Source organism: Ictidomys tridecemlineatus, chromosome 9 (genome assembly GCF_052094955.1).
Source record: "Ictidomys tridecemlineatus isolate mIctTri1 chromosome 9, mIctTri1.hap1, whole genome shotgun sequence".
Taxonomy (NCBI): Eukaryota; Metazoa; Chordata; class Mammalia; order Rodentia; family Sciuridae; genus Ictidomys; species Ictidomys tridecemlineatus.
The window spans coordinates 12,113,241-12,125,613 of NC_135485.1; the positions used below are offsets into that span (position 1 = coordinate 12,113,241).

General features: G+C 43.1%; 1 protein-coding gene and 1 non-coding gene across 2 annotated transcripts in view; one reads left to right on the top strand and one right to left on the bottom strand.

Annotated features, from left to right (window-relative positions):
* Positions 1–440: 440 nt before the first annotated feature.
* LOC120892475 (small nucleolar RNA SNORD103/SNORD85) lies at positions 441–525 on the bottom strand. The gene has a single exon (XR_005737193.2). It is a non-coding gene; the product is annotated as a small nucleolar RNA SNORD103/SNORD85 (small nucleolar RNA).
* A 10,487-nt stretch (positions 526–11,012) lies between these two features.
* Positions 11,013–12,373, top strand: part of Lap3 (leucine aminopeptidase 3) — a 30,534-nt gene continuing 29,173 nt past the window's right edge. Inside the window, exon 1 of the mRNA XM_005318943.5 lies at positions 11,013–11,170. Within this exon, the coding sequence (XP_005319000.1) occupies positions 11,069–11,170 (102 nt within the window). The 5' untranslated portion in view covers positions 11,013–11,068. The remainder of the gene's footprint in view (positions 11,171–12,373) is intronic.

The window sequence follows — 12,373 nt, forward strand, 5'->3', positions numbered from 1 at the left end:
GTGATGGCTCACTTAGGGAAACTATCCCATCTGTTGGCCGTAGAACTCACCCTGGTACAAGTCTGCATCTTCATCTCAAGCCCCCACTGGACATTTTTTTTCCAACTTGCTTCCCCTTCAATGTCCCATTCCTGAAGTATGTAATAACCACCCCAAATAGCTTGCCTTCACAGCATCTCCCTTCTAAGCAGTAAGGAGGGGTTAGGACCCTAAACACTGCACTTGGGTATGTCTCCCACACCCACAGGCTTTATCTAGCTGATTCCACCTTTCATTTCTCAAATGGAGTCAGCTATCAAGTTCCATCAGAAAGTCATGCCTCCAGCCAGCTTATTAGAAGATAAGCTTTCCAAAAATTTAAAATCCTGACTCTGATGGAGAAATAAAAATGAACACATGTCAAAGATTTTATTTCACTCATGAAGGAATTGAGAAACTAATGGGACTCCATTTAAAAAATAAATAAAAAGATTCTCATTACCGAACTCTGTTCTCAGTGAGGGCAAGTGGGTCATCATTGCCAAAAAATAAATAAATAACAGCAGCTTCTACCTCAAGGCCTGTCCTAAGGAAGAGGGCATGACCCTTGTCCTTGGAAAAACCCACAGAGCACTCCTAAGCACATACCCACCCTGCTAAGTTGTTTGTCCCTGGGACTGCTGTGTCGGAACGGTTGTGAGTCCAGGCTCGAGCTTGCAATAAAGACTCTTGTGTGCTTGCATCGGATTTGGCTCCCGGAGGTCTATTGGGGTCCCACGAATCTGGCATAACAGAATCAAATAGTTGTTATGATGGGTTCAAAAGAGAATTCTACAATCCCTAAAAAACAAATGCCAAATGTCATCTGCCAGCAGTCTGGCTGGGCACAATTCAGGAGCCACTTGTCAAAAGAAACGAACTTTATTTTTAGAACCACACACGCGAAACAAAACAACTCCTCAGGAAAAACCCTCAGAGCCCAAATGCCACCACCGGCTTCCCACAAGCCTCTCTCACCAAAACACAAGCCTCTCCCACTCCCACAATCCTCCTGCTCTTGAGGCCGATTGGCTGGGTCATGTGGGCGGAGCCAAAGAAGTCCCCCAATGAGCAGCTCCATGGTCTGAAAGGGCAGGGAAACAGCCCCATGAGCATCACCAAAGAGGAGTCAATCAGCTAGATGTTGCTGGGGCCGCTGTGAGCCAATCATCAGCCGGCAGCTGGAAGTTTGCTGGGGCCCCTTCAGCTGTGGCTCTCAACATCTCCCCCTCTGTTTAAACAACAGGCATGTGGCTTAGGGACCGTGCCTTAGGTTGTCCAATAGTACATATGGTCCTTACCCGTTATCGGATGAGCTGATCTCAAGGCATCAGCCTCCTGTCTTAGGTTGGTACCATTGTAATTGGTTCTTACACTGACTACCAGTCCAGTATACAGCCACACCTGTGGAGAGGTACCAGCAGGCGGGTGAGGTTCTTTGCCTCACCTCTGTTGGCCCCCAAATTTTAGCTGAACGATCATGACAAGCAGAAGGGAGGAAGATACACCAAGCCAATTGATGGCTCCTTTTGGAAAAATTGTACCGCTGATGACATCATCAGCAAAAATACCCCAACACTACCACAAGTCGCTGCACCAACAGATAGTTCACAATGCATACAAGTGAGTTCACAGTGCATACAAGTGACACATAGTCTAGGCAAGTTCTGCAAGCAGTTCAGTGATGGCTATTGCAGAAGCTGTAGATTGGTTTTATCTTTGTCTTCACTGGCACTGGGATGAAGTTAGGAATTCTTGCAATAATGGCTAAAGAAAAAATTATGTAACATTCCAGAAGGCACTAAAAGAAAACAATTTTCTTAACAATTTACATTATCTTGAAGAGAATTATTAAATATAATGAAAAGGAAAGGTGAAAGTAAACAAACAGATCTGTTAACCTCCTTTTTTGTTCACATATTAAAACAATCCTCAACAGTTGTTTACCCAATTTAAATTAAACCATTTAAATCATGTGAAATAAAAAAAAATTTTGGATCCATTTTTTCGTGAGCGCTCATCATATATGATATATGAACATATGTACATTCAAACATATAACACAAAACACAAGTGTGCACACATAATATAACATAACATAATAGTAATAGTAAACATACATACAAACATAACATAATAGTAAAGGCCTTATAACTTTTTACAGGTGAAATCTCCATTGCAATGTTTAAAAACTCTATAGTCAAAAAAATAGAACTGATCAGCAAAACATTAACCTAGGTCTGTATGAGCTCAAAAAACAAAATAGAACTTCATGATATGGGAAAGGGCAATAATAAAATAGATATTGAAAAAAGCATCCTGGTTCTGTCGCAGATGTAAGGATAGCCAAACTGGAGTTTTGGATATCAGCTGTTATGGATTTGAGCCAAATCATCTTCTTTTTGGTCTGTAGAAATCGCTTTAGTTAATCTCTCTGGAATCCAAATTGGCTGCTGTTCTCCCTGTGGAAACACACAAACAGACCCCCGACTCCAGACAATCACTGGGTCAGGACCTTGGTTAATCTCTCTGGAATCCAAATCGGCTGTTGTTCTCCCTGTGGAAACACACAAACAGACCCCCGACTCCAGACAATCACTGGGTCAGGACCTTTCCATTGTCCTGTTAGAATATTCTTCCAAAGTACCTTGGGCTTATGTACATTTTTTGGACACATATGCCTTTCCACAGCACTAAGTCCTGATGAATCCAAATTTTAAAAGTTTAGAGTAAAAAGGGTTATTTTAAGTTTATCTTTGGGGAATATATACCCCTTCCCAATTCCGTCTTTTTGCTTTAATAAGTACATTTTAATAGTTTGATGAGCTCTTTCAACTATGCCTTGTCCCTGTGGATTATATGGGATTCCTGTTATATGAGTAATGCCAAATGATGAGCAAAATTGTTTAAAAGAAGTAGAAGTATAACCAGGGGCATTATCTGTTTTTAACTGTTTTGGAATGCCCACAGTGGCAAAATTTTGTAAGTAATGAGCTATAACATCTTTAGTTTTTTCTCTGGCATGAAGGGAGCCCATCAAAAGTCCAGAAGAAGTATCAACTGTAACATGCAAATATTTTAATTTTCCAAATTCTGGCAAGTGTGTGACGTCCATCTGCCAAATATGGTTAGGTATCAATCCTCTAGGATTGACTCCAAGATTAACCTGTGGTAAAAAGGTCACACAATTTTGACATTGTTTTATTATTCGTCTAGCTTGTTCCTTAGTTATTTTAAAACGCTTTTGTAAAGTATTAGCATTGACATGGAACCTTTTATGAAAATTTATAGCTTCTTCTAGTGTAGAGAAAATATGTATGTCATGTGTAGTTTTATCTGCTAAATCATTGCCCAAACTAAGGGCTCCAGGCAATCCTGTATGTGCCCTGATATGTCCTATAAAGAATGGATCTTTTCTGTCCCAGATTAGACTTTGTATAGTGGAAAACAAAGAGGAAACAGTAGAAGAAGGGGAAATCCTACCAGCATCTTCAAGGGATACTATAGCATTAACTATATACTGACTATCAGAAAATAAATAATGGACCTTCTTGCCAAAATCCCCCTGTAGGAATATTTTTGTCGGTATTACAATAAATAGAGGCAAACTTATATCAATTCTAACCTAATACATATTTTCCATATATATTTCAATAATTTTTAATGCCTTTCTTGCTTCAGGCATTAACATACGGGGTGAATTTGGATCTGATGGACCTTTTAGGATATCAAATAAAGATCCCAACTCTCCTGTTGGTATACCTAGATAAGGCCTTATCCAATTTATGTCTCCTAATAACTTTTGAAAGTCGTTAAGTGATTTGAGTTGATCTACTCGCATTTGAATTTTTGGTGGACGGACCATGGTTGAGGATAATAGAACTCCTAAATAATTAATTGGAAAATTTAATTGCAATTTATCTATTGCTATCTCTAAATTATAATTTTTTAATAAGTTTGTAAGTGTGGCATAACATTCTAGCAATGTGTTTTTAGCCTTGTGTGCTAATAATACATCATCCATATAGTGACATATTTGTAGTTCAGGATTTTGATTTCTAAGTGGCTGGATGACTTTGTTAATATAAATTTGACACATAGTTGGGCTGTTAGCCATCCCTTGAGGGAGTACTTTCCATTCATATCTCTCATCAGGACCTTCTTGATTCAGTGCAGGGACGGTAAATGCAAAATGTGGACTATCCTCAGGATGAATTGGAATTGAAAAAAAACAATCTTTAATATCTATAGCTAAAACATACCAGGTTTTTGGCAAAGCAGACAATTGAGAAATCCCTGATTGAGCAGGTCCCATAATAACCATCTCATTATTAATGGCTCTTAAATCTTGCAATAATCTCCATTTACCAGATTTCTTTTTGATGACAAAAATGGGAGTATTATGGGGAGATACAGAAGGTTGTATATGTCCTTCCGCTAATTGTTGTTTGACCAGATCATGGGCTGCTTGTGTCTTTTCTTTAGTCAGGGGCCACTGAGGAACTCATACTGGTCTTTCTGATTTCCATGTAATTTTTATTGTCTCAGTGGCCCTTTCTGAAAATCCAACCCATGTCTGTCTGTTCCTTGATCTATTTGTATTGGTGCTGCTATATCTTGTTCTTGTTTTTCTAATCTTTTTCCTTTCCTAAAACCTTGTCTAGTCATAATAGTAGGTGCATTTTGGTTGATGTTATTTGTTAATGTCAAACCTAGTTGATCTAGGACATCTCATCCCCATAAATTTACGGGAAGATGATCCAATACATATGACTCTATAGTTTCTTCACATCCTTCAGGATCCTTCCAATCTAATACCATTGCACTTCTATGGGGATTAGTCGCCACTCCTAGGCCTCGAAGCGTTTGAGTGGCTTGTTGTAATGGCCAATGTTTTGGCCATTCTTGACGAGAGACGATGCTAAGGTCTGCACCTGTATCCAGTAGCCCATTAAATTCATGTCCTTGAATATTTAGTTTTAGCATGGGGCGAGAATCTAAATTTAAAGAAAGCATAGCTCAATCTACACCTGTGGAGCCTAATCCCTTGGAACCTCTTTCTACAGCACGACTGGAAAATTTATCATGTAGGCTTGGTATTATTAGTAACTGTGCTATTCTATCGCCTGGTGAAATTACTGATATACCCTTTGGAGAACTGGCTATAATTTTTATTTCACCTTCATAATCAGGATCAGTACCCCAGGACTTATCATAAGTCCTTTTAGAGTAGAAGAGCTGCATCCCAATAATAAGCCTACTGTTCCTTTGGGAAGAGATCCTTTCACCCCTGTGGGAATGATTTGAACTCCCATCTCTGGAGTTAGTACTGATCTGGTGGAGGCGCAGATGTCCAACCCTGTGCTCCCTCTGGTTTGTCTGATGAGGGATCTGATGGACAATGTGTCCTGGGCACTACCTTGATGGGGTTGCTGGGTTCCTCCAGTGCTCCGTATAATTTGTGGTTTTGGGCCCCGGAGCATTGGGCCCCCCTGTCCATTTTTTGGTAATGGAGCCCGATGCCTTTCTCCACGATATCGTGGATAAACACTTGGTCCTTGTTCGTTTTTTGATAATGGAGTACCCTCTATGGTGGTTTGAGGACGGCATTCATTAACCCAATGTCTCCCTCTACGGCATTGTGGGCAAATACCCGGTATTCTACTCCTTTGATACCTAGTTTTGTTAAACCCTCCTCCTATGGGGTAATTCCTTTTAAAATGTCCTGTTTGTTCACAATTGTAGCATGTTCTTGGCCTGTCATCTGCAGCTGCCACAATTTGCCCTTGTTCATTAATGTCTCTGGCATCTAAAGCCTGTTTTACTGCAGCTGCCATGACTTACTCTTGTTCATTAATGTCTCTACATAATTTAATATATGTGTTTAAATCTTCATGTTTCCATGGTCTAATGATATCTCTGCACCACCGATTCGCTTGGTCATAAGCCAGTTGTTTTATTAATGGCATTGCTTGTTCTGTATTCCCCAAAACTCTGGTAGCTGTTTGAATAAGCCTATCTACAAATTCAGCATAAGGTTCATTAGCTCCTTGTATTACCTTAGATAATTGATCTTGTAAACCTCCATGTCCTTGTAAAGTCTTCCATGCCCTAACCGCCTCTATAGCAATTTGTGTGTATATGCCAGGATCATATGCAATTTGTTGCTGCTGATCCTCATAAGGTCCCTTTCCTAACAACATATCTAGATTTCTCTGAGGATAACCAGCTGCTGCATTTCGATTAGCTGTCTCCTGGCAAAATTCCTCATTGGCAACCTTCCATAACAGGTATTGACCTCCATTTAGCACAGCTTTACACATATTAGCCCAATCTGCTGGCGTCATGTTCAAGTTGTTAATGGATTCGACCAAGCTTACAGTGAAGGGTGCTTGAGGACCATAGGTTGTTACAGTCTCTTTTAGCTGCTTCACTGTTTTGAAATTTAAAGCATGGTAAATTCGCTGCCCTCCTACCTCAAATACAGGGCATGTTAATACTTGAGATCCTGTCTCAGGATCCCAACTATCAACTGAGGGGGTTGGGAGCCTCCTAGCATATGGAGGTGGTGCTGTTGATTGGACACTTATACCCTCTGGTGATAGAATGGTGTTAGTAGCAGTCTACTGTAGAGGTGGTGCTGTTGGTTGGACACTTACGCCCTCTGATAGAAAGGTGTTAGTAGCAGTCTCCTGTTGTAACTTTTCCCCTGATGGCTTTTTCTTCTCTAAACTTCCTTCCTCTGTCTGACTAGTTCGAAAGACCTTCTCTTTTACTTGAATCTTTTCCTCTTTCTGACTAACTTGAGAGACCTTCTCTTTTACTTGAATCAATATGTCTTCTCCTTCCTCTACCTTTGTCTGAATTGAAGGCTTTGGACTAAGCAAACCAGATACGAACGTCCACAATGGCAATGTGCCAACTGGCAGAGTCCCTGGGTTGTTCTTTTGTATTCTTTTTAAATCTTCACCATGATGGTTCCGTTGTGATATATTTAACAACTCCTCCTTAAAAAGCCATGGGCTACATTTTTGTATTGTATCAACTGATGGTCATCTTTGATATAAGGAAAGCAACTAAGAACAGAATAGGGAGGAAGATCATGAGAAGAAGATCACCATTAAATAGGGATGAGAGGGGGGAGGGAAAGAGAGAGAGAAGGGAAATTGCATGGTAAAGGAAGGAGACCCTCATTGTTATACAAAATTACATATAAGAGGAAGTGAGGGGAAAGGGGAAAAAAACAAGAGAGAGAAATGAATTACAGTAGATGGGGTAGAGAGAGAAGATGGGAGGAGAGGGGAGGGGAGTGGGGATAGTAGAGGATAGGAAGGGCAGCAGAATACAACAGACACTAGTATGGCAGTATGTAAAAAAGTGGATGTGTAACAGATGTGATTCTGCAATCTGTATACGGGGTAAAACTGGGAGTTCATAATCTGCTTGAATCAAATGTATGAAATATGATATGTCAAGAGCTTTGTAATGTTTTGAACAACTAATAACAAAAAAAATAAAATAAAGAGAATTCTAATAGTGGATATAATATAGGTCGGGCCTACTGAAATCAACAGGCAAATGGAGACAAACTGGTTTTTCTCTTCCCTGGACAGAAATGTCCATCAATTGTACATTGTCCCAGCTTCTACAAAGAGCATCACTGGCTCCTTGTTGACTCCCACATCCACAATAAACTTCACTTCCTGCCTTTCAAGATCCTGTTTAACCCAGCATCATCCTCTTTATATCCACCTTTTATTTTAGGCAGTTCTAACATCTCTGCCCCAAGCCAAGCCTAAACCTTCCCACATGCTCTTCCTGATCTTGTGGCCCTCAGTCATCTATGTGCTTCTCATTCTGCTGGCTCATTTGGAGCTGTGTGTGTGCCTGTTTATTATCTGAAAGCCACAAGCGACACCAATCCTTTAATTACCAACGCTACCTTCACTAGACCTTGATCATGCATTCTTTCAAACATCTTCTGAGCACCTCACATAGCAACTAGGCACAATCTAGACACTAAATCTAGGAACTGAATATCCCAAGATGAAAGCCAATGCCCCAAGATGCCTGGGGGGGAGGGTGGGGCAAAGAGAAAAAGGTGACTACACTTTGAGGCAGGCTCCTTTGGGAGCACATAACCTAGTAGTGGAAGGTCAGGAAAGTTTCCTGGAAGATATGGTCAAGCAATGAAATAGACACAGAAAGAACTCCTTCCCATCCCCATGACAAATAAATACCTGAGATAACCATAGGAGGAAAGACTTATTTTGGCTCATAGTTTCAGAGGTTTCAGGCCATGGTCACTTGGCTCTGTCATTTTAGGTCATACCATGGCAGCAGCAATTAGTAGAAGAGATCTATTCACCTCGTGGCAATCAGGACACAACCAGGGGCCCAATATCCCCTCAAAACCACACACCCAGTGACCAACTTCTTCCCACCAGACCCCACCTCCTAAAGGGTCCACCAACTCCCAATAGCCCCGAAGGCTGGAGGCCAGGCATTTGACACACAAGTCTTGACACACAGGCCTGGGGGGACACTCCAGGTTCAAGCCATTTCATATACCCTCATATAATTGTATAAGTCTTTTTTAAAATTTTTTTTAAAGAGAGAATTTTTTTTAATATTTATTTTTTAGGGCTGGGGATGTGGCTCAAGCGGTAGCGTGCTCGCCTGGCATGCGTGCGGCCCGGGTTCGATCCTCAGCACCACATACCAACAAAGATGTTGTGTCTGCCGAGAACTAAAAAATAAATATTAAAAAAAAAATATTTATTTTTTAGTTTTCGGTGGATACAACATCTTTATTTTATTTTTATGTGGTACTGAGGATCGAACCCAGCGCCCTGAGCATGCCAGGCGAGCGCGCTACCGCTTAAGCCACATCCCCAGCCCAACTGTATAAGTCTTATTAAAATTTCTTTCTTAAAACTATCTTATGCTTACTAGATAATTAAGGATAGCAGAATATGACAACCCAAAATACATCACTTTGACATAAAGATTATTTTGAGCCAAAGGCTGTTGAAAAACAACAAATGCAAAAGGGCTCTCTGGCCTCACCTTTTCTTTCTGAAAGTGAGTTAAAACTCACTTGTGAATGATGCTTCCCCCATGCCAGGAGGAAGAGAGCACTATGGTCAGAGACAAGTGTAAGGGTCCGGTTCATTGGAGAAAGAGACCACAAGAGACCAGCTTCATGCAATGAGCAGGCGGGAGTTTATTGAAGAGGATTCTAATTCAGCGCGCTGAGGCTCAAGGCTCACTCAGGAAGGGAGAGCGGCCCAGAGCCCAGAGCAGAGGTCAAGCAGAGCTTAAGTACACTTTCTGGAGAGGGCGGTGGGCTTTGCATACATCAGAACAAATCATCATGAGGCGCAGGAAAATTGAACAACAACTCTGAGACGTGATTAGCACATTCATTGGCGGGAACAGGTGGGGGGGGGAGGTGATTCAAACTGATTGGTTCGGGCCCTGTGACGAACTGCATAAGGCACTAGGCTAAATGGCCAGTAGGGCGTTGTCTTAACTATCTCAGGAATCTGGGTGTAACAAAGGAACTTAATCATACCTAATCTTTTACATTCAAACTTTCCAGCTTAGAAGCTTTACCCTTTCACAAGAAGTCAAGCAAAGAGAAATCTGCATCATCTATCCTTGTGGAATTAATCCGTTCCTTTGGCTTCCATGTATATTTATTGTTTTTCACAATGATTATTTTGTGCAACCTACAATATAAGTACTGAATTACTTTTCAGGTCCTCATTTCCCTGTGAGGTCCCAGGTATATGCAAAATTTTAAATAAAATTTATATGCTTTTCTCTTGTTTGTCTTATGCCAATTTAATTATAAGGCCCAGTTTAAGACCCTTAAAAAGTAAGTTTTCTTACTCTTACTTTATAATGAAGTCCTTGAGGATAGGGACACTGTTATAGATACCATTTTACCCCTCGTTTTTTTTTTTTTTTTTTTAACAGAAAAACACAGTAAAAGCACCTTGAAAACTTGGGATTTGCTGGATGATCTCACTTTAACTACATAGACGCTGGAAGTTCTAGCCAACAACCAGTCCCATCCTGCCCAGTCTTCCAGATAGGGTGATCAAATCTCTGCTCTGCCTAGGTCCAACCCTCAGGCAGTGGAACAGATGTATTTCCTTGTCGCAACAGAGACTTTGGCAGCGTCTGCTCGCTTTGCTGATGTGTCCCTTCCCTCCACCTGCTCCCAGAGTTGAAATCAAAGATTCAGCTAAAATTATGATAAGATACTAGTTTAATATTAAAGCTATCTTTTGTATCCCTCTTTGTGCTTTCCTGGGTTCCCAGAGTTGTAGGAAGTCGTGTATTTTTTTTTAAGTGAAATTTTTAAAATGCTTTCAAAAACTAAAGCTATATTAAAACATTAGGTCCTATTTTCAAAAACAGAATTTGGGCCAACTGCCTTAACAGTGCTGCATCCTTGAACCACATGAAAGTTCACAAGCAAGGGCAGCAATAAAAATAACTCAGAGCCAGTGTCTTTCCCATCCAGTTGAGTGAACTGCAACCGTGACAACAAGCGCTGGTGCCCTGTCGCACTTCGCGGCTTCCCTAATAGCTTTGCAGCACTCGCTCCGCCTCCAGGCCGCCTCTTGAGGGACGTCACATGCAGCTCCGCCCCTCTACAGAGGCCTGTCGGGACCCTAAAGCCGGGTCTAGGACCCTCCTGTCTTGGTCCCAGGGACCACAACAATAGTTCAGTGCTCTTTCTAATACTAAGCCGGTCCCCAAAGCCGCGCGTTCCCCCAGCACCGCTCACTGTTCCAGCGCGCTCCCGCCCGGTCCAGGGCGCACCCACTCACCCCGCCCCCGGCGCGCGCCGGCTCGGCCCAGCCGCAGCCCGGAGGCGCGCACCAGGCCGCGCGCCGAGAGCCCCGCCCCCTTGCACCTGTCCGGCTCCCACGCGCGCGCCCGGCGACCCCGGTGGACCCGCCCCCAGGCGCGCGCCGTCCCTCCCTGCGCCACGTGCTTGCTGGAGGGCGGCGCAAGGGGCAGCGCTGAAAAGATGTTCTTGCTGCCTCTTCCGGCAGTCGGGCGAGTTGCTCTCAGGCGTCTGGGAGTGAGTTGTCTCCGGGGCCGGAGTCTTGCCACCGCCGACATGACGAAGGTGAGAGGCGGCAGTTGCTCCCGGGCCACCGCGGGAGGACTGCCTGCGGGCGACCTGGGTGCGGGGCAGGGCGGGCCCAGGCCGCGGCGTGTGCTGCTTCTGTGCCAAGTTACACAAATCGACTAAAATGAAAAGTTCCCTCCTTTTGCAGGATCGGCCTTGGCAGGGGCTGGGGTGGGGTCGCCGGTGCCCCCTTCCCCGGAGATTTCCCAGTCTGCTGTCTTCTGATGGCGCGATCTTCCTTCTTGTGCGGGGAGTGCCTGGTCCTGAACCCTGGGCAAGAGAATGCCTGCGGCTACCATTTACCGATCGCACTTTACTGAGCCTTCTCCCTCTCACTGAGCTTCAAAAATGACATGCGCTTATTTCATTCATCATCTTTTTAGTTCTGGAGTGACTAAGAAGGGATGGTGACATTATTGTCCCAAATGCCAGCAGAGGTCCCAGAGTCAGCCAGCCTCAGGGCCTGGGCTGCACACCAAGACCTCCTTGCTGCAGTCAAGGGTCAGAAAACAGGGCCTCTGGGAGCAATTTCCCTGAACGTGTTTCCAGAGGAAACGAGATCCTCTCTAGGGAAAGGGGCGCTGCAGAGAGACGCGTTATTTCGTGAAATTAAAAGAAAAGCATTTTCCAGAAGAAAAGGCTACTCCACCTAATTGGGCCCTGAGAAATTAGAGTGATCCTTCATATTAGGCAATTCAGGTCTGAAACATCTGGAAAGAGGAATGGCTCAGTGGAAGGGGCACAAGCTTGGGAGTTATGCCGGAGGATCAGAAAGAAATGACTCTCCCTGGTGAAGAATTCTTTAGATGGGGCTTGAGACAGGTCTCCTGGAGGTATCAACAGATGACAGAGGGACCACACATTTCTTCAGTGCTCTTTCCAATTCTAAGCCTGTAACAGTGACCTAACTCCTAGGTTCTCCATTTGGTCTATGGGAGTGTGCAGACTTAGGAAGGTGAGAACCTGGCAGAGTTATCAATGCCAAGGAAAGTGTATTTTCTTTGGTGAGAAAGATAGACAGGGTGGTATTTAATCTAAGTACCTATGTGGCTTTGTGAGAAGGACCAAGGACAGGAAGAAGTTATCTGGATTTTCACACAGTTCTACCATCCAGGGGCTAGTGTGTCCCACTAGGTTTCAGTTTCCTTATCTTGTTAAGTGGGAAATATAGTGCAATAGTGCATGCATGTTCTTTTTACC